Source organism: Symphalangus syndactylus, chromosome 2 (genome assembly GCF_028878055.3).
Source record: "Symphalangus syndactylus isolate Jambi chromosome 2, NHGRI_mSymSyn1-v2.1_pri, whole genome shotgun sequence".
NCBI classification, from domain to species: domain Eukaryota; kingdom Metazoa; phylum Chordata; class Mammalia; order Primates; family Hylobatidae; genus Symphalangus; species Symphalangus syndactylus.
Window position 1 is genome coordinate 100,225,279 of NC_072424.2, and position 26,032 is coordinate 100,251,310.

General features: G+C 36.1%; 1 protein-coding gene across 2 annotated transcripts in view; it reads left to right on the forward strand.

The window, feature by feature from the left end:
* The first annotated feature begins 951 nt into the window (after nt 1–951).
* The window catches only part of HSF2 (heat shock transcription factor 2), a 34,043-nt gene continuing 8,962 nt past the window's right edge, over nt 952–26,032 (forward strand). Inside the window, exons 1-10 of one of the 2 annotated variants that reach the window (XM_055262850.2) lie at nt 952–1,270; nt 13,794–13,902; nt 14,059–14,186; nt 14,961–15,085; nt 17,659–17,734; nt 20,612–20,673; nt 22,158–22,245; nt 24,192–24,340; nt 24,762–25,001; nt 25,628–25,733. In XM_055262850.2, coding sequence (XP_055118825.1) covers nt 1,178–1,270; nt 13,794–13,902; nt 14,059–14,186; nt 14,961–15,085; nt 17,659–17,734; nt 20,612–20,673; nt 22,158–22,245; nt 24,192–24,340; nt 24,762–25,001; nt 25,628–25,733 — 1,176 coding nt within the window. In that variant the 5' untranslated portion in view covers nt 952–1,177. The remainder of the gene's footprint in view (nt 1,271–13,793; nt 13,903–14,058; nt 14,187–14,960; nt 15,086–17,658; nt 17,735–20,611; nt 20,674–22,157; nt 22,246–24,191; nt 24,341–24,761; nt 25,002–25,627; nt 25,734–26,032) is intronic. The other variant, XM_055262841.2, reaches the window with a different exon arrangement.

The window sequence follows — 26,032 nt, forward strand, 5'->3', positions numbered from 1 at the left end:
TTGAAGTTTTGTATGTTATCTCTGACTTGTTTGTAAGTTTTTGCCTTCACATGCTGACTTTTGCAAAAAAATAAAAGTCGAATTTTGTAGACTTCATATTTTCAAAGCATTTGCACAGCCATTATAGTATTAAAGACACTCTTAATGGGTAAAAAGATAGATCTTCCCAGTCAAGAAATGGAAAAAACTGGCACTGGTGGCTAAGGAATTGCTCTAAATGACAGTACCAGTGTATTTTAATATACAGAAAAATGTCCAAGAGGCTTTATCTAAACTCAGATCTACTGACTCCTTTTCCATTGTTTTTTTCCACTATACCAATCTCTCAGGCAAAAAAGAATCTATCTGTAAAGTGTACGCAGGAACAACTATTTTAATTAACTAAAATAGTAGAAACGAGTCTATTTCTTTTTATTCTGGGTACAGAGTAGGCACTTGACTGGATTAAAAACAGCACATGATGTATCAATTGCAGTTCCTGGTTTACAGTTTTAAGTAATACAGAGTGAGTTATTTAAACTGCTCTTTTTGATAAACATATTTTAAAGAGAGCTTTTTCTCCCAGTGAAAATGTAAGAACAAGGATCATTATTTTTAAGAGAATTTCAATTTGGGGCCTAGCACATCATGCTTGAGAGCTGGTTTTTTCCTAATGCGAATGGATCCTTTCTTTAAACTGGTGCAAACCACACTTTGCCTGCCAAACTTATGACTCAAAGGCCCTGAAGGGTTTTTGTAGCCTCCCAGCCACAGCCCAGAAACCATAAGCTGTTTCCACGTGAAATATCCAAACACGGTCTCCCAAGCCGAAGGTCTGCTACCATCAAGGCTTCTGTATAAAAGGCAAATTAGCAGGCAGCGCCCCCTTCTGCTCCCACCCCCTTCATGTCAGCAGCAGCCAATCGCTTTTCTCTGTCGTGTAGTCGGCCCCTGGGATTGGCCAGGGACGGAACCGGCGCGGAACCACTGCGCGCACAGGCGGAGCGCGGAGACTTGTCCGTCACGTGCGGCCGTCCGGCTTCTGGGCCTCGCCGCGCGCCTGGCAGGGTTGGGGGGCGGGGACCAAGATGTGCTGCGCCTGCGTTGTGGGCGTTCTCGGGGAGCTGCTGCCGTAGCTGCCGCCGCCGCTACCACCGCGTACGGGTGTAGAATTTGGAATCCTTGCGCCGCGTTAACAATGAAGCAGAGTTCGAACGTGCCGGCTTTCCTCAGCAAGCTGTGGACGCTTGTGGAGGAAACCCACACTAACGAGTTCATCACCTGGAGCCAGGTACGGTCAGGCCACGGCGGCCTCTGAACCCCCTGAATAACCGCCTTCTCACTCGCTCTCCTGTGGGGTGGTTTCTCGCGGCCTTGCGGCTCGACGCTGTCTGCGAGGCCCGCGGTGCGGGGCCTTGGCGTTCGGCCTCGCGGGGGACCCCCTTTATTGTTCGCTCGGGGAGCCGCGGGGGCCTGGCCGGCAGCGCCGCTCGCCTCAGGCCGCGGTGGGGGAGGGGCGGCCCGCGCGGGGCGTAGCGGCCCAGGCAGCCCCTTAACGGACCGGTCCGCGTTCGGAACCGGCCTGGCGTCGCGAGGGGAATCGGCGAGCCCAGGGCGCGGGAGCCTCTTTACTGCACACTCATCCTCCGTCCTACCGCGCGGCTCAGGGGTTACAAATCGCAGAGGGGACAGGGGGCCCAGGGCCAGGATCATCAACGTGGGGCTTTATAGGAGGTGATCTTTACCTCAGCGACCGATCACCCCCCGCCGTTCCCTCAACACTGCTTTGCATCTGGGATCTTTATGTGGAGAGCAGTCAGGGAAATAGACATATGTTCAAACGCAGGTTACTGCTTATCAGTTGGTTTTAAAAATATATAGAAATTAACTAATTATTCTTTTGAGATTCTGTGCTATTTGTATAATCGGATTATTAGGATTGTTTTAATAAAGTACTAATAGGTGGTCAGTAACTTAGTAGTTACTAAATTTCGCTGAACAGTTACCAGCGGAGGGGCATATCGATGTGTTGATTATTGGTTTGATCTCAACTCTGCTTCTAAACAAGGATGACCTTAGTCCAGCCCTTTATCTTGTCTGGCCTAAGTTAAATCGTTCATAAGGTGGATGGGTTGCCTAGGTGACCCAAGACCTATTTCAGTTCCAAATACAAGATTCTAGGCAGAATGATTATTTACATCCACAGTACATGTGCATTAGAATACACTCCTAGGCTGTTGGAATCATTTTTATGAAGGGAAGTGGTTAACTCTTATGGTAGATGATCACCTATTGAGGCATGTTTTCATATGTGTAGTTATTGAGAAGAATAAGTGAAAACTACCTGCATAGTGCCTGGCACCTGTTAAGTGCTGAGTAAATGTTATCTCCCGTCCTCCTTTCTTTCCTGTTCTCCTCCTATTATGGGAACTCTCAGTTTTATTTACTTTTATCTTAACAGGGAGTGAGCACCATGTTAAGACCCTGAAGTTTTGACTTCTGCAATACCATAACTTGCCTTGTGTTATTATTTGTTCTTTTTTCTGACTTCCTTCTAGGATTTAATTTTTGTGTGTCCCTTATGAGCAAATGAGTTATCCTTTTAGCCCCACTCCCTGCTTGGAGTTGAGTAAGGGGGCGCGAGTGTTTATATTAAGCATTTAATGAATTCTGTACAATTGTACAAAGCTAGGTGAAAATAAGAAAGCCAGCCACTAGCATGTACTTAAAATAAACACATGTCTCATGCTTTTCATCAGTTAGAAGGATTAAAAGTTGACAAGAAGGATCAGCACAGACTGTTACTCAGACATGTATTCTTGTTAAGAGATTGGACTGAGATTCTCTCCCCACGAAAGCTGACCTTATCATACCTTTTTGTCTTTTATGGGCCAGAAATAGGGGTTATATATATTGGCAGTTGCTTTTAATCAGAGTATCATGTCGGGTAGGCCTATTAAGTTCTGATTAGTAACAGTGTTTTAATAACATTCTTATTTTCTGAGCAGTGTCAAATGTGGAGAGTTTCGTACTGATCCGTAAATGCATCATTCTATGAGTTCTAAGCCAAATAAACAGGCCACCTAACCATTTTTTAATCCCATTATAACTTTAAGCTTATGTGTTAACTAATTTTCTAATATGCCAGTGGGACAATCAAAATGTAAGCTCAGTGAGATCACTGTGCCAGAGACACACTAGGTGTTTAATAATTGTTTGATGAATAAATGAGATCCCTCGAAAATGAAATGGAGTGGTAGGAATGGTGAAGATAAAATTATGTTTGAAATGAATCTTAGAGATCATCTGGGTTAGCCTCATGATTGTATAGATGAGGATTTGAGGATTGGACAGGTGAGATTATTTATCCATAATTACACAGCTCGCCAAGATTGGAGATAACACACTAACATAAGCTTGTCCAACCCGAGGCTCACATGTGGCCAAGGATGGGTTTGAATGCGGCCCACACAAATTCATAAAGTTTCTTAAAGAAACATGAGATATTTTTGCAATTTTGCATTTAAGCTCATCAGCCATCATTAGTGTTAATGTATTTTATGTGTGGCCCAAGACAGTTCTTCTTTCAGTGTGGCCCAGGAAAACCAAAAGATTGGACACCCCTACCCTAATAGATTTCTGAGCTCCCAGATCAGTCTTCCACCAATAGAACTAGACTTAATACAAGTTGACATATTTAGTTTTATACCAAAATGTTGCTTGCCACAAGTCAATGGACAATTCTGAATAAATGTTGTCTAGGGCTAAGCCTAGTTGCTTGGGCAGCTGTCTCACTCGTGCTCTCCATGGATTTTTCTAAAAGCAGTGCTAACACTGAAAAGTAAAACTTTAACAATAATGTTAGGTGGAAAAACCAAAATAAGTTACTTTCATCTTTCTCTTTTCTTTGATGAATAAATGAAATCCCTAGAAAATGTAATGAGAGTGGTAGGAATGATGATATAATAGTCCTCAACAGGCTTTGAATTTCTAAGTGGCAGAGACTATATCACACTATATCACATTCGTTTTTTTTTTTTTTTGTGGTAGAGTATCACTCTGTCACCCTGGAGTACAGTGGCACGATCTCAGCTCACTGCAACCTCTGCCTCCTGGGCTCAAACGATTCTTCTGCCTCAGCGTCTCGAGTAGTTGTAATTACAGATGCGCACCACCATGCCTGGCTAATTTTTGTATTTTTAGTAGAGACAGTGTTTCACCATGTTGGCCAGGCAGTCTCAAACTCCTGACCTCAAGTGGTCCGCCCGTCTTGGCCTCCCAAAGTGTTGAGATTACAGGCGTGAGCCACTGGCACCCAGGTACTCTCACCTTTTAAAGTTGCTATTTATGGTGGTTTCTGGTTTCCTTCAAACTTGTGTTGTGTTTCTGTTGAGGTAATTTAGCATTTATACTATGAAAATCATTGAGAACTTTTAGAAGAAGCAGTTGTTTTGGGAACCAGACAACCTTTTGTGCAATTTTTTTTTTCAATGGTGGAAAATAATTTATTTCTCTATCTTGAGTGTAAGGCAAGAGAAAAAAACTCTTACCAACTGTGTTTTGGAAAACACAGTTGGTAATATCTCTGGATAATATCTCTGGAGACTTACATAACTTTAATTTTCCTTGAAATTTGCAATATGACAAAATTGAAAAGTGAACTAATACCTCTCACCATTAAATACAAGAATATAATAATCTGAACAATTGAAATTATACTTAAATGTGTTATTGACTCTAAAATAATAGAAATGTCTTAATTCCAGACTGTCTTTAAGAAAGCATAATGTAGCTAGGCGTGGTGGCTCGTGCCTGTAATCCCAGCACTTTGGGAGGCCAAGATGGGCAGATTGCTTGAGCTCAGGAGTTTGAGACCAGCCTGGGCAACATGGTGAAACTCTGTCTCTACAAAAAAATACAGGAAGTAGCCAGGTATGGTGGCGTGCATCTTTAGTCCCAGCTACTCAGGAGGCTGAAGAGGGAAGATGGCTTGAGCCCACGAGGCAGAGGTTGCAGTGAGCTGAGATCACACCACTGCAAGCCAGCCTGAGCAACAGAACGAAATCCTGTCTCAAAACAACAACAGCAGCAAAAAACAGAAAGAAAAGAAAGTATGTTTTACGTATTTCCATTTTCCCGTTACTCTTCTGAAAAACAAAAATGAAAAGTTTCATTTTTTTTTAACATTTCCTTTAAATGTAAAATTTTATATAACTGTTCTTGGCTTTGGTAGTCTGTTGTCAGAATCAAGTACAGAGATTGTACTGTCAGACGACCTAAAGCTGTTTTAAATCTTAAGTGTCCTAAAGAGAGGGCACATATTAGCTTGGAAGCAACTGGTGAAACTTGATATTCAGAGACAAGGCTGTAGAGGTTAAATGAAGTTATATAGTAAAAAACAGCCTTTACAAGTTAATGAAATGTTATAACCCATGTATGCTGAAGTGAAGCAGTATAAAAGAAGGAAAGAACTGGAAGGTCATCCTTTTGTCAGTGTTGTTACCTTTGTCTCTGTTCTTCAGATTGTTTGAGAAAATGAAGTGATTTCCATCAAAGACTTCATACCCAGCTTTTCCCCCTTTTTGTGCCCTTTGGCATTCTCTGCTTCTCTATCTGCCTCATGTCAGCAGAGATGAATTAGGAAGTAGGTAGGCGGGAGAGAGAGCAAAAACAGAATTTTTCCATTGTTTTCTAGCTGTTTTGGATGAATTTGAGCAGTAGGCCCTTGGACTTCACAAAGTGCTAGTATTGTTTTGAACATCCCAGCAACCATTGCATTATATTAGTATTGCAAAGTGAAAATAAGAAAGACTACAAGTGTGGGAGGATGGGGGTAAAATCCAACTTAGATAGACCTGCAGAAAAGTTGAAAGATTGATTTTCAAGTATTTTTATTTGTATATATAAGAGAAAGAATGAGCTAAAGACTCTAAAAGAGTGGCTGGTGCATATTAAAAATTATAGATTGGTAAGTCACAAATTTCCAAAAAATGTTTTAAAGTAATGTGGCTGAAGTATTAGATTATTAGGAATATTTTGAGTGTTGTAACAAGAGTGCCAAAAGGTTAATTTGGAGAGTAACGACTATTTCTACTCTTTGGACCCTTGCCAACGTTTGTGGGTAAGGTTTAAGGAGAAGATGCCTATCTTTCCCACCTCACTCAGTAGTAGTTTTCTAATCTTTGTAAAATACTTAGGGAGATTCTGTGTTGTATTGCTTGAACCTCACAGATTTAAAAGACAGGAAGGTGAATATTTGCACTCAAGGAAGTTATTTACTAATTTTAGAATAGAGACTGAGGGAATACAATAAGCAGAGATAGAGTGATGTGAATGAATAAGGAGTGTATGTGAGAGAGAGTGAGCACAGGTATAGCAAGAGATTATTGTCGTCTCCCTATTTTATGTAATCAAATAGTTGAAATTCTAAAAATTCAGTTCATTTGGCCAAAGATCAGTTTAGTCAGTCACAAATATTTGTTATGAATCTGTTATGACCTAATAGTGTGCTAGGTATTAGGAATTCATTCAGTAGTGAACCAAAGTGCCTGCCTTTATGGAGCTTACATTTGAGCGGTGGATATCAATAAATAGTAAGCAAATACAAGCTGGGTATGGTGGTGCATGTCTGTAGTCCCAGGTACTGGGGAGGCTGAGTTGGGAGGATTGCTTGAGCCCAGGAGTTTGAGACTAGCTTGGGCAACATACTGAGACCCCTGTCTCTTAAAAAAAAAAAAAAATTAAAAGCAAGCAAAACACAATCAATATAATTTCAGTTAGTGATAAATGCCTTTAAAAAAACAAACTGTGTGTTGGTTAAGATGCAATCATAAGTCAGAAGCCACAGGTATTTTCAAGAGGGTAAGTTTAATAGAGTTACTGACTGTATCAGGGAAATTAAAGAAAATTAAAAGAATACAGGAATAGTTTTAAGAAGCAGCCACTATTGATAGGGCTGAGATAGAGTGCCCAAGTAAGAACCCTTTTTGCCAAGGCTAATATTCTTACCTTATTGGAAAAAATATGACCATGACTCAGTAGCAGAGAAGTCACTGGTGTTGCTCTGGTGGAACTTACTGGAAATGCATCCTTCAAAACTTGCTGGGAAATATGCCCTCTAGGTCAGGGGTTGGCAAACTATAGTCCTTTTGCCAGCTGTTTTATAAATAAAGTTTGAATAGAACACAGCTATGCCCAATCTATTTACATATTGTCTATATCTGCTTTCTCACTACAAAGTTAGAGTTATGATGTTATAATCTGTAAGCCTAATTTACTATTTGTCCCTTTAAGAAAAAGTTTATAAATCCCTGTTCTGGAGTACCCTAAAAACTATGGGGAGATATCTTGTTAGAGATACTCTACTTTGAAACCTCCCAAGGGAGAGGGAGCACCAGGGAAAGCTGATGGTCTTTGAGTGTTGCTGACCACAATTAATATCGAGAGCTAGGGACTGGAGAACTTGCCTCCGCTGCAGAAGCTTGCCAAGGATACATGAGTCAGGAAAAAGAACTCCTTTTTCTTGTAATATCTCTCTTTTATCCCCTGCTGACAAACCTTAACGTCATGGCACCTAGAAAAAGAAAGATATTTATTTAAGGAACCTAGCTCTATGTTTGTAGAGCAGACAATGAAGAATGAATTTGGAGCAATAAATTGATAACTGGCCTATAAACAGACTAGGATTTGTGGATATTTTAGGTAAGGTGATGAGGAAAGCCTCTCCAAGGAGATGATGTTTGAGGAGAGATCTAAATGATTAGAAAAGATGGGCCAAAGGGGAATGACAAAAGGAAAGGCCTTGAATGTGGCTGTTCAAGGAAGCAGGAAGGCCCATGTGATTAGAGTATCTTTAGGGAATTAGGAGAGTGAGGGTAGGGAGGTAGGCAGGAGCAGATGGTATAGGGCCCTAGATCTATAGTAAGAAGATTGGAAATGAGGGGACCAGTTAGAAGACTATCACAGTTTTCCTATATGGTATTGAAAATATTGGTGGCTGAGTCTAAGGTAGCAGCAGTCAAGGTATTGAAAAGTAGCTTTGAAATCTTTGAAGGCAAAGCTGCAGGATTTGCTGATAAATTGACTATGGTTGGAGGAACGACAAAAATGATTCATAAATTTGGTTTGAACTACAGGATAAATCCATTTGCTGAGGAAAGATATGTTAGAGATTCTTTTTGGCATATTAACTTTGAGATTAAAAATGGATCTCTAGTAGTATTTGAAACAACTTGAAAATTGTTTAATTTTTCTTAACTTTGACCATGCCTAGTCATATGGCCACACCTAATTTCAAAAGGGATGAGGAAGTGCAGTGTTAGAAAAAAAACAGGACTATTTTTGAACAGCTTGACTGACTTCCACACTCCAAGATGTCCAAGTGGAAATGTTGAATAGGTTGTTGAGTATAAGACTTTGGCATTCAGGGTGGAGTTTGGACCTTGTAACTGGTAAAGCCAGGAGACTTAATGAAATCGTCTTCTGTGAGGATAGAAGGAACCAAAAGATGTATTATTCCAACATTTAGAGAGTATGAAGACAAAAGCCAGCAAAGGAGGCTGAGACGGAACAGTGAAAAAGAAGGAAAATCAAGGGAGTGAACCCACAGAAGTTAATGAAAGAAAATGGCTCAGGAAAGAGATCAACTGTGTCACGTGCTGTTAGGAATATTCTTGTATATCTCTCCTGGTGTATATAAGCAGGAGTTTCTCTAAGGTCTGTACACTCACAGGAATTGCTGGGATATAGGATATGAAATGTCTAACCTCAAGATAGTGCGAATTATCTTCCAAAGAGATCACACCAGCTTATTCCGCTATTAGCCATGTATGAGATTTTCTGTTAATCTACCTCTTCAAAACTGTGTATTAGTTATTGTTCTTACTTTTTACCAATCTAATTGATGTAAAGCATTGTCTCAATGAGGTTTTGATTTATATTTTCTTGATTATTAATGAGGTCTAAAACCTTTTCACGTTTGTTGGCCATTTGTGTTTCCTGTTCTGTGAAATGTTTGTTTTGCCATTTTTCTGTTGGTTTTTTATTGTTTGTGAGAATTCCTATATATTCTACATATTCGAGTTTATGTTTTGGCCATATCTTCCAGTTTGTGGCTTTTTACGTTTTAGTTGTCTAGCACCTTTACTGAGTAGTTCTTCCTTTTCCAATGATCTATATTGCCACTTCTGTCTTATGTCGCAAGTACATATAAATATTGTCTTAATCAGTTGGGCTGCTGTAGCAAAAGATCATAGACCAGGTGGCTTCAACAACAGGAATTTATTTTTTACAGTTCTGGAGGCAGAGAAGTCCAAGATGAGGCATTGGTCATTTCAGCTCCTGTGTTAGAGCTTTCTCTGCTTTGCAGACAGCTGCCTTCTCTCTGTGTCTTCCCAATGGCATAGAGAGAGAGAGACAGAGAGACAGAGAGAGAGAGAGAGACTGTGTGTGTGTGTGTGTTCTGGTCTCTCTTATCTTATAAGGACACTAACCTAACCTGGGAGTCCTATCTTCATTACCTCCTCTGAACCTAATTACCTCCCAAAGGCCCCACCTCCAAATACCATATCAGGGGCAAGGGTTTCAACATAGAATTTTGGGGGACACAAACATTCAGTGGTTTTGTTTCTGGAGTCTTTATGCCATTCCATTGGACAGTTTATCCTGTGCCTGTTTTCTGCTGTCTTAATTACTATAGCTTCAGAAAAAGTCTTTTGGTAGGGTAATCTATTCTTCAGGAGTGCCTTAAGTATTTTTGGTCTTTAGCTTTTCCAGATACGTTTTAAAATCAAGTTCCATAAAAAAAAAAGCCTTTTGGATTTTTGCTGCAATTGCATCAAAACTATATAAATCAGATTAGGGAAAATCCATATCTCTGTGTTGTGTATTCTCATGACAAGGCATATTTCTAAATTCATTTTGTTGATTTATGTTTGCTATTAGGCCTTGTGGATCTTTGTTCATTTTCTTCCTGGATATCTTACATATGTTGTAAATGGTGTTCTTGACTTAAAAAAATAGATTTCTAGCTGTTGCTGGTAATTAGAAATACAAGTAATTTTTGTATATTGATAATAAATCAGTGAGCAAATCGTTTTACTGATTTCAGTTTTCTGAGTACAACCATAGTATCTGTGATTGACATTTATTTTCTTCCTTTCAGACCTTTATGCCTTCCGTTTTTCTTTTGGCAGTAACTAAGAGTGAATAGAAGCAATTATCATGGGATTCTGCCTTTGTTCTTAATTTTTAAAGGGAATGTTTTTAATGTTTCCCCCTTACTAGCTGTTAGAATGAGAGTTTTTAACTTCATTTTTTTTTTTTTTTTTTTTTTTTGACATCAGATGTAGTCGGGTAACTTAGTGGGGAAGGGACTTGCTAGAATGGAAGACACAAGAAAAGATTGACTTCAGGGGAAACAGGAAATGGGTTGAGAACATACTGAGTTAAAGAACAGTGTAAAAAATGTAAACAATTTTAAATTGAAGTGTGTAATTTGAGATGATCAGGGACAGAGCTGTAGATGTGTTTATCATCATATAAAATAAAGTCAGTAATAAGATACCCTACTGTGGATGAGGAAAGAATATGAATGGTGCCATGATCAAGGATAAAAACCTGGAAAACACAGCTACCTCTTATTTGATAGGTGGAAGAAAATTGAAAGGAAATATGAGAGGTAAGAGACTCAACAGTGTTTAGCGTCAAAGCCCAGAGAGTAGAACATTTAAGGAGGAGATTGTTAGTTGTACCAAATGAAATGCCAGAGAGAGGTGTAGGAAGATCAGGACTGAAAAGGGGGCATTGAATTTGATATTTGACATTTTAGAAATCTGGTTTCAGTCGAGTGAGGGAACCAAAAGCAGTTTTCAGTGAGAGTAAGTGGATGGTCCTGAATTGGAGAAGGGGGGTTTAAAATACCTGCTTGTTAAATTTTGCAGTTAAGGAAAAGACAAATGGGTAGATTGAAAAAGAAGGCGTGAAGAGGGAAAGTTCTTTTAAGATAGGAAAAGATGTCTGCATTTTAATTTTGATAATTACCTAGTTGCCAATACTGGTTATTGTCAAGGGTTGTAAATTTAATTTAATAAGGGAAAATCATTATTTGTTTTGCTCTACATTCTTCATTTATGAGTCTGGGTCTCTTCTAAATTGTGTTTCTGTTAGGAAGAAAGTAGAGGACAGTAGAGATAGAGTAAGAAACTAGCAGTCTCCATGGATAAATTTATATTTTATCTGTATGTCTTCTGGGTTTATTATGTCATGTCTCCAAAAGCTTGGTTGTAAAGAGTGAGATGACATTGAGCTCTTATTTTTCTTCCCAAATGGAAAATTTCTTAATCCTTTTCTGTCCTGATTAACCCTCTATTTGAATGCCATCTTGACTTATTACTTGGTAAATTCTCAGATAGATTTGCTGGTTCATCTATCCTCTCTAGTCAGTCCATTCATCTATTTAATCACTTCTTCTTTTGTACTAAATTGTTAACACTATAATTTTATAATCTATATTGGGTAGGGTTAAAATACTCCTTCTCGTTGTTCTCCATATTTTCTTGCCTGTCGTTATGTAATTATTTTTACAAATGAACTTAAGTACCTAAGTTTGGTTATGATAGCATCAATTTATCTTTACTCCACAAATCATTTTTTTTAATTAAGAGAGAATTTAATGTATTGGTTAATTTAGAGAGAATTGACACCTTTACAATACTGCATTTGTCTTTTATATTTCTATAGTTTTAATATTTTTAAAGTTCCTGTATATTTTTAAATTTTATTTTTAGATACTTAACATTTTTCTACTATTATTAGGATTTTTTATTCTATTTTAATTTCTAATTTTTTTAATTGTGGTAAAATATACAGAACATAAAATTAACCATTTTAAGTGCATTAAGTTAGATTCACATTGTTAGGCAACCATTACCACTATCCATCTCCAGAAAAATTTTTATCTTACCACACTGAAACTTTATACCCATTTCACAATAACTTCTAATTCCTTCCTCCCCGCAGCCCCTGACAACCACCATTCTACTTTTTGTCTCTGAAATTGGCTATTATGGAAACTTCATATAAGGGGAATTGTACAGTGTTTGCTCTTTTGTGACTGGCTTATTTCACAGCATAATGTTTTCAAAGTTCTTTCCATGTTGTAGCTTGTGAGAATTTCTTTTTTTAGGTGAAATAATGTTTCATTGCATGTATATACCATACTTTATCCATATATATTTCACCATGTGTTGGTGGATACTGAAGTTATTTCTACCTTTTGCCTATTGTGAAAAATGCTACTGTGAACATGGGGTACAAATATCTGTTCAAGTCGTTGCTTTTATAGTTTTTTTGTTGTTTTTTTTTGTTGTGTGTGTGTGTGTGGTTTTTTTTTTTTTTGTAGATACCTAGGAATGGAATTGCTGGATTATATGTTCTTTGTTTAATTTTTCAAGGAACTATCATAGTGTTTTCCACAGCAACCACACTATTTTAAATTCCCACCAATAATGCACCAATATTCCAATTTCTCCACATCCTTGCCAACACTTGTTTTATGCATTTTTGATAATAGCCATTTTAATGGGTGTGAAGTGGTGTATTGTTTTAGTTTTGATTTTCATTTCCCTAATGATTTGTGTTACTGACCGTCTTTTTATTTGTTTATTGGCAGTTTGTGTATCTTCTTTGAAGAAATATCTACTCACGTCCTTGCTCATTTTTTATCGGGTTGTTTGGGGTTTTTTTTGTCTTTTGTTCTTTTTGAATTTTAAGAGTTCTATCTATGTTCTGGATATTAACTCCTTATGAGATATATGATTTGAACTTTCTTCTTTCCATTCTGAGGGTTGCCTTTTCAGTCTGTTGGTCGTCTTCTTTTCATAAAAGTTTTTTAGATTTGATGTAGTTCCATTTGTCTATTTTTGCTTTTGTTGCCTGTACTTTTAGTGTTACATTTAATCATTGCCAAATCTAATGTTATGCTCTACTATTGTTAAAAGTTTCTTTAGCTCTTGTGTTTAGGTCTTTGATTGATTTGAAGTGAGTTTTTATATATGGTATCAGGTAGGGGTCTAACTTCATTTTTTTGTATGTAGATATCCAGTTTTCCCAGCACCATTTGTTGAAAAGACTGTCCTTTTTTTATTGAATGGTCTTGACACTCTTGTCAAAAATCCTTTGGCAGGGTTTATTTCTGGCCTATTTTATTTCATTGATCTATATGTTTGTCTGTATGCCAGTACCATGTTACTTTGATTACTTTATTTTTGTAGTGTTTCCAGGTGTTTGTTTTCTGTAGAGAAAAACACTAGTGACTTTTAATATTAATTTAGTAACCACATATCTTACTGAATTCTTAAAGGGTTTTTAAATTGATTGTACAAAGATACAATTATGTCTACTGCAAATAATTATAAAATGGTACTTCCTCTCAAAATCTTTTTTTTTTTTTTTTTGGTCTTAATTGCACTAGTTTTAAAACAATGTTAATTATGCTGGCTACATAATTGTATTTCATTTTCTCATTTCTGCTTTAATGGAAATTCTAATATTTCACCATAGAGTGTGATGTGGCATTTGGTTTGAGATATGTTCCTAAACTTTTGAGGTTGACATCAAAAAGCTTAGTTGCAATTTGTTGCTTAATTGCAATTCGTTTCTTGTTCCTGTTGTCAAGAATAGAATGTTGGTCTGAAGGCATCAAGGAAGGACTGGACTACTCAAGACAGTTTTGGGATGTATAAATATATCACCATGTGTCATAGGAACTTAACTAATTTACTTTTTCTTTTCTTTTTTTTTTTTTCCCCTTGCAGAATGGCCAAAGTTTTCTGGTCTTGGATGAGCAGCGATTTGCAAAAGAAATTCTTCCCAAATATTTCAAGCACAATAACATGGCAAGCTTTGTGAGGCAACTGAATATGTGTGAGTATGGACAGCAGTTTATTTGGAGTACTATTATCAGCTACTGATGAAGCCATTTTTTTTCCCATTAGGGTGATAAAGGAAAATTATTCCATACAAGCACCACCAAATTTTGACTCGTTTATTTTAGTCATTTGAATTTTGAATATTTTTCAGATGGTTTCCGTAAAGTAGTACATATCGACTCTGGAATTGTAAAGCAAGAAAGAGATGGTCCTGTAGAATTTCAGCATCCTTACTTCAAACAAGGACAGGATGACTTGTTGGAGAATATTAAAAGGAAGGTGAGCTATTGTGAACATGAGCTAATTAGGGTATTGACCTGGAGTGTGCTTGGCCAAGATTTTTATTTCAGCTGTTGAAAGTACAGAAATGCACAACTGTTCCTTGTTGGGATGAATTAGGATAATAAAGTTTTACTTGTTTCCCTGTATTTTTTTCCTAAGTTAGCTTAAAAAAAAAAAAAAAAGAAAAGAAAAAAGTAAGTTCCTCCTAGAATATGAGCTCCCTGGAAGGCTTTTTCTATAGTTTGTAATTGTGCATCCAGTGCCTACAATAAGTCTCTTCTAATAATATAAATATGTCCACATAGTAGGCATTCAGAAATGCATTCAGTAATATATTTTTTAATGCATAATATCTTTTGGTAAAATAAGATATTTTACTAACTCTATAGAAGGGGTGGACCATGAAAGAAAATGGCCTGGCATGAACCTCTTACTGCATAAATTTAATTAAATGTGGAATGTGGTAATAAAGAGGCTTGGGGGAAATTGCAAGGAGCTTGGCATAAGGGGAGAATAAAAGACCCTAAGATATTCCTGCTTGTGGAAACTTTTACACATTAAAAAAAAAAAATTTTTTTAAGTGGATTATTCCTTGCGTTCTCTCCCATTGAGCTCTGAAGTTTATTCTTTCCCTAGCATTTCATCCCGGGCTTTTGGAACCAGATCTTACTTCATGAACAGGCTACGAAAACCTCTTCTAATAGGGAAGCTTTGTATTACAATCATGGGTGTTTACTGTTTCTTTGATTTTCTAAATTTACTTTTTCAAAGGTTTCATCTTCAAAACCGGAAGAAAATAAAATTCGTCAGGAAGATTTAACAAAAATTATAAGTAGTGCTCAGAAGGTTCAAATAAAACAGGAAACTATTGAGTCCAGGCTTTCTGAATTAAAAAGGTAAAGTTTATTTCCAAATATAATGTTAATGTGGGAATTGGGTATGTGTCTATGTGTGTTGAGTTTGGAGGTTGTCTGATGTTTTATTCTAAGTACTCAGATCACTTTGTTGAAGCCAAGATCAAAAGTGATTTTTCTGCAAGTATTGGTTCCCTTTACTTTGATTTGTGGCCATCGACTTTACCCTAATATTGTTTTAATTATGATAGTCAGAAGAAGATATAAACCTAAGCGTATCAAAACAGTTTGATGTATAAGTCTTAGCAATAAACAGTAGGTCTTTAGGAAGATGTAGGAAATACGATTCTACTTAGGTTAGCTCATATGGTGTTCATAGACAATGAGGGCATACGACATAAAAACCCTGTATGTTACCCATCCTTTGTTTAATGGTTGTCTCTTAAGGTTTCTTTGTGTGGGCTCTTAGGAAAAAGTAGGACACAAAAAAATCGGAAAACAATGATACAAGAGAGTTGCCCTGCTTGATACTTATTTCGTATAGACTTGGAAAAGTGTTATTCAGAGCTTTTATCTACGGAAAGATGCTTCATTTTATTTTACTATATTTTTTGGTACCATTATTCTAACTTGCCATACTAATAACTTGTATATAGAGTAGATGGTGTATAACTCTTCTTAGTAAGTAGCTGGAATTTTTCTGTATCCTAATAGGTGCCAAGGGCTTAAGAGTAGTTAGTTTACATATTCTCTCTTCCATATCAAATGTGGGACGTTACTTTAGTTAATCATAACTCAAATATCTTCATTAAAAGAGGAACCTATAACTTTGATTTCTTTTTTAAATAAGCTTTAGGCTTTCTCTTTTTGTGTATTTTATTTAACAACTTGTTTACTGTATGTATCTTGTGTATACTAGCTGCTCTTTGACCCAGTTCCTTGGGACCACAGTTTTAGCCCTTAAAGAAAGTGATCCCCAAATCATCTTTTGTATCTTAGAGGGAACTTTCTTCTCCTTATCTTTTTGTTTGTTTGTTTGTTTTTGTTTTTGTTTTGAGACAGTCTCATTCTGTTACCCAGTCTGGAGTGCAGTGACTTGATCTCACCTCACTGCAGTCTCCGCCTCCCGGTTCACGCGATTCTTGCGCCTCGGCCTCCGTAGTAGCTGGATTACAGGCATGTGCCAGCTAATTTTTGTATTTTTAGTAGAGACGGGGTTTCACCATGTTGGCCAGGCTGTTCTCAAACTCCTGACCTTGAGTGATCCGCCCGCACCGGCCTTTCAAAGTGCTGGAATTACAGGCATGAGCCACCGCACCCAGCCCTACTTTATTTAGTAAGCAGATAACAACATTTTTTAATTTGAATCAGAAAAATACAGTAGTTATTCAGTAAATATTAAAATCTCCTTTGGTATACCCTTATATGTAAATCTCCAGTTCCTTTTATATTAGTTTGGATTAAAGAAGATGACTTGTGGAGATTAACAAAAGATGGAAAATGAAAGCATTTAATAGGTATTCAGCATTATCCGTGCTGCTAACATTTAACAACATAATGCAGTTTCAGTTAAAAAAGGTGAACAAAGAAGCTATTCATATTTGGCAAGTTATTAGTTTATTATTGGATATGCTTTTTCAGAATAACATTTTAGTGGTTTACATATGCTGTTGCTTGAGATAGATCTTAAGATAGTTTTAGAATCTGACAGACTTTAGTTTGATTTCAACACTTACCAAATTATTTGTATGATCTTGAGCAGTTCCCCTCAATTCTCTGTACCTCAGTGTCCTCATCTATAAAATAGAGATGATGACTTATTTCTTGGTGGTTTTTAGAGAAGTTTTAAATGAGTAATACACATAAAATGTCTAGCATAGTGCTTGGAGTATAGTAAATACTGGGTATATATCACTACCCTTTGTTTCCTAAGGTGATTAGGAAGGCCTGAATTCACTTGGTAACCATAGTCGAAAGATTAGCTTATTTTTTTTAAGCAAAAAATAATGAGCCAGATTGTCAAAAGTAGTAAACTGCCAACTACTATATGGCTGTAGGCATATGTCTTAAGTTTCTGTGTATCTATTGCCATGAGTAGCAGATAATACACTTAAGGAATGATTCTGGTGCTGGGTGCAGTGGCTCATGCCTGTAATCGCAGCACTTTGGGAGGCCAAGGTGGGTGGATCACCTGAAGTTAGGAGTTTGAGATCAGCCTGGCCAACATGGTGAAACCCCGTTTCTACTAAAAATACAAAAAAAAAGTTAGCTGGTTGTGGCACATGCCTGTAATCCCAGCTACTTAGGAAGCTGAGGCAGGAGAATTGCTTGAACCCTGGAGGCGAAGGTTGCAATGAGCCAAGATCGTACCACTGCACTGCAGCCTGGGTGACAGAGCAAAGCTCCGCCTTTTTTTTAAAAAAAGGAATGATTCAGGAGTTGTGTCACGGTAGTTGTCATTCCTATGTAATTGAACCAAAGTTTTCTTGGTCTCTTAAATATATATAGTAAAAACAAGTGTAGTTAAGTTGTCTGGTATTTTTAATTAAAGATACTGTGGTCTGGTTTTCTGATTGACTTTTTTTTGTTTTGTTGCTTAATAAATTATAACATAGTGAGAATGAGTCCCTTTGGAAGGAGGTGTCAGAATTACGAGCAAAGCATGCACAACAGCAACAAGTTATTCGAAAGGTAAGAAGCTCTTTTCCCCAGGACCATAATTTGCATTTGTTTAATGAGTACTGTTTGTGACCCAAAAAGGTCTTTATTGAGTGTCTGTGATTGATCTTAGTTTCTTACATATTGGATGCACAGATAGAAGTAAAAAATGAAATGAAATTAAGCCAAGTGTTACATATTTTTAATAAAAAATTTCTCACTAGCTAAAGATGGTTATTCCATACTCGCAGATAATGTCTCAGTAGCTTTTAGTAAATGATCTTTTGCCTAATATAACAATTTTGAAATACTTTATTTTTATGAGCATAATTAATACACTACCAATTTCTTTTAAAATTAGAAAACATAGCCTTACTGTTTTTTTTGTTGGTTTTTATTATAAAAGGCATAGTTAAGGTCTCAGAAGATAAATGACAAATATTTTCGAATCAGTTGACCAAATTATGAGTTCAAAAAATGATTTCTCAGTGTATGCTGTTATTAGTCTGTGCAGAAAAGCAGTTAGCATAGTGTTGTAAAATGAATTTTAGATTTTAGTATCTGAGCTGAAAATTTAATAGAGGAGTTGGAATCCCTCCGTTTCGTTGTGTCCTTGTGATTTAATCTTTGCATATCAGCTTTCATTTGCTAATAAGAGATGAAACAGAGTAATTAAGGCAGCTATTTTTTGCTCATGAGTAAACTAGACTCCGAGTTTAAGCAACAGGTTTTTTGAGGGGGAGCTTCTGATTGCTCCTGCTTAGAAGGCCCTTGAACTAAAAATAGGGTTGTGACTGACAGGATCAGGGTCTAATGGAGAAGGCTTTAAAGCAAAGATGAATAGCAGTTGCAGCCTGTAGCCTACAGTCAACATAGATTTACTGTTTTTTTTTTTTTTTTAAACAGTGTGCAGGTGAAGGTTGAATGTAGTAGAATTCAGTTCTGTTTAGTCCAAATACATATATTTTTAAAACTTTCATAGGCAACTCTAATGTGTAGCCTGGTTAAGAATAGTTGATTTAAAACAATAGATGTACCTTAACCTGTACTTTATGGAAACAGTCTGTTAATACTTTTCAGAAACAGTGTTTTGGTAATATATTAGCTTACAACACTCTATAATGTGTAGATGTTTTTTTCCTGAAAGCAAGAATAGTTGATAAAATAGCTATGTGACATTTCAGTTTTTCATGAATGCTAACATTCTGTCTGCTAAAATTTGAGTTTGAATCTCTGTGCTTTGGTGAGTGGTGTTTATATAATGCATGATGACAACCAATAATTTTTACTCTGCTCCTGGAATTTACTCTCAGCCATGGATTAATTGAGAATAATATGTGTGATGGTCCAGTTATAGGACTTAACAGGTACAGAAGTTACATGCTGTAAATGTTAGATGCCTTATCTTCTTCAGATAAAAATCCCTGTGTAATGTGATCCAGAAGTGGCAAAAGAGAACTGAGATGTAGAATAAATTTAATTTAGCCAGTGATTGATGTTCTTATAAATTCAACCTGAAGTTTTTAGAATTTTCCCATAACATTTATTAATTAAAAAAACTGAAGTTGAGTTGCATCATAGATATCTTTAAGCTTACATATTGTCTTTTCACTAGCTGTTAACATTTTCTCTTGAATAAGCAATTTAGTGGCTACCCTCCTTTTCATAGACTCTAATACTATGATATTCTTCAGTTAAAATGTCTATATTTTTGTCCATTGAAAAATTGGTATTGATTATAAGGCAGACCATCTATTAGTAGCTTTTTTTGTGAGGAAGTGCTCACTGTTAGAAGCTATACAATAGATATTTTTAATTGATAATACTCTATTTAATCATGTAACTTCACAAAGCTTATAAGCACACTTTCTGCACAGAGTCTAAATAGTGCTCCAATAAATTTTGGCTTTTATTCATAGCTTCTCAGTGATATACTACTTTTTATAGTTTACCATATGATCCTCACCTTTTATAACACCTTTAGGAAATTGGCAATGTAATTTCAAGACATACTCTAAGCCAGTGGTTCTTATACTCACATCAGTATCCAGTCACACTAAAGGGTTTTCTAAACATACTGGATCCCATGATCCGAATTTCAGATTCAGCAATTCTGTAGTAGGATTGTGAATTTAACATATCCAAAGTTCCTAAGCTAGTGTTGTTGGTATTATGGGCCACACTTTAAGAAACACTACTATAAAATATGAAAGCTTGTTTGTGTGTCTTGACAATTTTCTTTCTAAATTTAATTAAATATTAAAGATTCGCTTCCCTTGTCAGTAGGAAGTTTTGACAGATAGGTCTCAACATTAATCTATAGAATCAGGCAATAAACTTTTATCTTTTTCTTTTTTTTCTTTGGTTGCAAGCAGAGTTTGTTTGTTTGTTTAGAAATGGAGCATCACGATGTTGCCCAGGCTGGTCTCTGACTCCTGGGCTGAAGCAGTCCTCCTACCTAGGCTTCCTAAAGTGTTGGGATTACAGGCATGAGCCACCATGCCTGGTCCGTCACCTTTTTCTAACTCGAAAATTTTATGATTATTCTAAAGGAACTGACAGTTTCTTTTGCCTCTGTTACCTGGTATAAGACAAATGTTGCCTATCAAACACCAGTTTTCTCTTTTGTACCATAATGTAATCTTCAAAGTATTTGAAGTAAAAAAGTTGGGATCTATAGCCAGGCAAGTTTGGTACTTATCACCAAAACAAATAAACTGCCTGGAAGCTGGTTTGTTTCTTTAGACAGCAGTTCTAAGGTGTGTCCAGATTTCAAGTGTTAGTATGTGAGAAATTATGAGACTTAGAATAGAGGACAAATTATTATATGAATTTGTTTTATAAGACTTGGTAATAGTGACAAAAGAATTAACAGTATAATGAAATAATTTTTGTTTATATTTTTTTCAGATTGTCCAGTTTATTGTTACATTGGTTCAAAATAACCAACTTGTGAGTTTAAAACGTAAAAGGTAAGTTTTTATGATAAAGTATTATGTCCTGTATATAGACAGTCAGACTTTTTAGTGTTTAACCATGAGTAGCCTACATTTGCTGAGTATGTGCTTGTTGTCCCAAAAGAACAATTCTCCTTTGTTAAATTATACTCTTAAAATCTCTAGAGTGGTATTATTTTTTAGTTTTATCATTCTGCTGATGTTTGTGAGAGATAAGGATAGCCTAAATGGTCACTTTATAGACATACATACAGTTAATACAAAATACTCACTTTTCATTCACATTATTAAAGTAGCATTAGAAGGCCTGAGGGAAATTTTTAAAAAGAGGCCATATGTTCAAAAAAAAAATGAAAATTTGTTTTACCTGACCTCTCTTAGTTTAAGCCACTCATAGTCTTTTTAAATCTGTATCTCAACCATGGGTTGTGATACCTGTAAATGTCAGTAGCTACTATCATCACAGCTAAAACATTAGAAGAATAATGGACAAAAGGAATAATTGGAAGGAAAAAATGATCTGTAACACTAAGATTTGGGGAAAACTTGATTAAGATCAGAGCTTTATGGCCTTAACTACTTCCACTAATTAGTTCTTATGATATTATCTATTTTTTTCTATATAAATACAGTTCATAGAGTTGTGTGGTTCAGTCCCATTACTGGGTATATACCCAAAGGACTATAAATCATGCTGCTATAAAGACACATGCACACGTATGTTTATTGCGGCACTATTCACAATAGCAAAGAGTTGGAACCAACCCAAATGTCCAACAACAATAGACTGGATTAAGAAAATGTGGCACATATACACCATGGAATACTATGCAGCCATAAAAAATGATGAGTTCGTGTCCTTTGTAGGGACATGGATGAAACTGGAAAACATCATTCTCAGTAAACTATCGCAAGGACAAAAAACCAAACACCGCATGTTCTCACTCATAGGTGGGAATTGAACAATGAGAACTCATGGACACAGGAAGGGGAACATCACACTCCGGGGACTGTTGTGGGGTGGGGGAAGGGGGGAGGGACAGCATTAGGAGATACACCTAATGCTAAATGACGAGTTAATGGGTGCAGGAAATCAACATGGCACATGGATACATATGTAATAAACCTGCACATTGTGCACATGTACCCTAAAACCCTAAAGTATAATAAAAAAAAATAAATAAAATAAATAAATAAATAAAAAAAGAAAAAAAAAAATCTAGTTCTCAATTACAAAAAAAAAAAAAAAAAACTGGAGAGAATAGTTTATTATGACAAAAAGAGTGTAGAAAAGTGGAGAACTGAAAGTCCCAGATACTCTCATCCAGCAGTTTCTGTTCCTAAGGTGCAATCATTTTTAAGTTTATTTATTGTTACTGAAATTTTTTATTGATTATTAAAGTGAATGTGCATGTGTGTGTGTTTGGGTAAGTTAATAGAGGGAGTTTAAATTCCTTGTATGTTTGCTTCACTGAACTGCATATTCTTCTGGTTTTCAGGCCTCTACTTCTAAACACTAATGGAGCCCAAAAGAAAAACCTGTTTCAGCACATAGTCAAAGAACCAACTGATAATCATCATCATAAAGTAATTTTTTAGTTAGAGTCTATTTTATATTTATTTTCTCACACTAAATTTTATTATGGCAGTGTTTCATGCATTCAAAGAAGTGTGGTGAATAACAATTCAAGTGTTCATCCCACAGCTTTGTTAAATTGTGACTTTTTTATTATTTGCTTTAGATTATTGTAAGAAATAAATCATTACAAATCTAGTTGTTCCAGTTGCCTGTTTCCAAGTTTTTCTCTCTCCCCCTCTCTTGTCTCCCCTCTTTACTCTCCCCGCTTACCCTAGAGGTAATCACTATCTTGAATTAGTATCTATCATTCTCATGGCCATTTTGTATGTGTGAATCCAGGAGCAGTACTTGGTATTATTTTGCATATATCTAAACTTCATATAAATAATATCATTTTGTGCATATCATTTTACAGTGTGGCTTTTTTTTTGACTTGGTGTTGCTTTTGAGATTTATTAAACACAGCGATTTAGTTTATTCATTTCTTTTTTTGTTTGTTTCGTTTTGTTTTTTTTTTGTTTTTGTTTTTTTTTTTTTTGAGATGGGGTTTCACTCTGTCACCCAGCCTGGAGTGCAGTGGTACGATCTTGGCTCACTGCAACCTCCACCTCCTTGGCCCCAGCAATTCTCCTGCCTCAGTCTCCTGAGTAGCTGGGCCTACAGGTGTGTGCCACCACACCTGGATAATTTTTGTATTTTTTGTAGAGATGGATTTTCATCATGTCACCTATGCTGGTCTCGAACTCCCAGACTCAAGCCATCTGCCTGCCTGAGCCTCCCAAAGTTTTGGGATTGCAGGCATGAGCCACTGCACCTGGCTTACTCATTTCAATATTATATAATAATTGAATATTTTGAAAATGTAATTATAATAATTTAATGTGATTATTCTTACATTGGTTATTTTATTTTCAACTTTTTTTATTAATGTGCACCAACTAGACTGCTTTTTACTCCAGCAATTTAAATTTTTACCTTCATTTTGTCACAGGCTTTCTGAATAATTTGTCAGATTTCTATCCAGTGGCAAATTAGTCCAGTCCAAAGTCCAGATCTTTTTTATTATCTTTTTGTTACTACTTTCAAACTTCAGAATTCGAAATAGTTCTTTAGATTTATTATTAAAGTAACAAGATTTTTGTTCTTGGACAATCAAACTTAACCTCACATCTGATTTCTTTTCCCTCTACTGTTAGAAAATAATCAAGCATACCTATTTTGTTTTTAGGATTGAAGGCTCATGTAAGTGGATGAAGATTTTTACATTTTTAACTGGGTTTATATATTTTAAAGTACTTCACATCCTTTGCCTCTTTATTATCTAGTGTTGGAATTTATAGGTTTTTTGCATTTTAATAATGACTTTAGTTTGCTTTACAGGATTGAACTTAGTTTGGTTGTACAGCTATAGCCTGAATATATCTGTAGCTTAAGTTAAAAAAAAAAATCATTGCTAAAAAGCCAAGCTAACACGTAACTGAGAGAGGTGAAGTGCGTTTTTTTCTCTTGGTGAGAGTCTTTAATGAATAAGAATAAAACACATTTCAAAACAGAGCAGCTTGAGCTGAAACAATATCCCTGTCAGCACGGTGGCTGTCTGGCTGTGCTTGAAATTTCCAGTGAAGTCCTAAGACTTTTTTATTCTTGAGGCGTGAAAAATACTTTAAAATTTGAAGATCTTTCCATAGAAACATTTTTAGGGATGTCATCTTCAGGGTCCCTTACAGTAAAAGAAGTAGTTAAGTGTAGAATGCAGTTAATACATTTCATACCTCTGTGAATTGGTGCTACTAGTACCAATTAATATGTAAGTTCCGTAAGAGCAGAGAACATACCTGTTTTGCATACCCCGAGATTCAATAAATAGTAGTTGCCCAGTTATTTTGTAAATGATATCTTGTTTGGTAGTCAATGATTTTGATTTTTAGATATATTTTTCTCTCTGAATTTTTAGGTTCCACACAGTAGGACTGAAGGTTTAAAGCCAAGGGAGAGGATTTCAGATGACATCATTATTTATGATGTTACTGATGATAATGCAGATGAAGAAAATATCCCAGTTATTCCAGAAACTAATGAGGATGTTATATCTGATCCCTCCAAGTAAGGAGTTTGTGAGATAAAATGTATGAAAATATTGATTACTTTTCTTATTACAGAGCAAAATTCAAAACTACTTTGTTCTTTGAAAAACTAATAATCTTTCTCACATTTGGATTATTAAACTTAATAATTAAGCTAAATTATTCAACGAGATAAAGCCTCACCTCCTCTTCCTCTCAAAGGAGGTAATACTGAAAACTAATTGATTTTTAATTTTTATTTTGGAGTTAAGCACTTCTCATTCAATCTTTGTGGTCTTCTATACTATAAAGTACCAATATTGTGATTAAGCTGCTCGCTCAAGAAATTTAAGCCTTTCAGTATGTGGTATGGGGAGAGAGTTTCCATTTAGAATGAATGGATAGTATGAACTTATTAAATTTGAAAATGTAATAGGTTCCTTCTTTTATTGCTGATTTAGCTGTAGCCAGTACCCTGATATTGTCATTGTTGAAGATGACAATGAAGATGAGTATGCACCTGTCATTCAGAGTGGAGAGCAGAGTGAACCAGCCGGAGAATCCCTAAGTTCAGGCAGTGATGGCAGCAGCCCTCTCATGTCTAGTGCTGTCCAGCTAAATGGCTCATCCAGTCTGACCTCAGAAGATCCAGTGACTATGATGGATTCCATTTTGAACGATAACATCAATCTTTTGGGAAAGTGAGTGCTCATCTAGATGTTGTCTAAAATTATTTGCTTTCTTTGTTCACTTCACATGTTCTATTTCTCTTTGAGTAATCCTCCTTTCAGATGATGAACCCACATAGTCCACCTTTCTCTGTTTTGGTCAGTGTTGAGTTCTGTAATGAATGGGATTTAATCATCCCAAGAGTAGTCTTGGTATTTTCCTGGTAGTTTCTCAGATTCCTTTGATGATGTACTTCCTTTGAGTGTACATACAGTGTTTGTGATTATATATATTTGTGTATCCAAACTACAGAATAATGTAATTTCTAGTAAGGGATTTATAACAAAGAAAACAATAATTAGTAATAATCAGTAATGAGATTAAACATTTTATAATAGTATAGAGGAAAAAGGTAAATCAGACTGTTTCTGCAGGGTGTGTTTTTCTGTAAATACTAAAGTTTTCTGTAAAGGCTATGAATTTTCAGTTAACCAGATTTTTAGGAATTCCTACTTTAGAATAAGATCTCTTAATATTAAGAACTGGTAAGGATGCAGCAGCTGCTAGAAATATCTTGCCTAGCCAAGTTGTAATGGTGATTTTTAAACATAAAAACAAAGATATCTAATATTTGATTAAAAATTTTTTTTTTCCTTAGGGTTGAGCTGTTGGATTATCTTGACAGTATTGATTGCAGTTTAGAGGACTTCCAGGCCATGCTATCAGGAAGACAATTTAGCATAGACCCAGATCTCCTGGTTGATGTAGGTACTTTGGGTAATCTTTGCTATACTGGTAGTTCGTGTGTTTATGTATATTATTTAGAAACCAGTACGTCATCTTGTTTTGTATTTTACAGGTTGTTTTTGCATTTTCTTTTTTTAAATTAATGATTTTGTTTATCAGAAAGAATGAAAAAATAGGTTTGGGACATTGAAGGAGTGTGATTACCGCCTGCCTTGGAGTAGCAATTGAGCTAATCTCCCTGTGAGAACATATCAGATCTTTTCAGCAGTACTGTTAAGTTCATGCCTTGTCTGGACTTGTTGCTGTTTTATGTTGC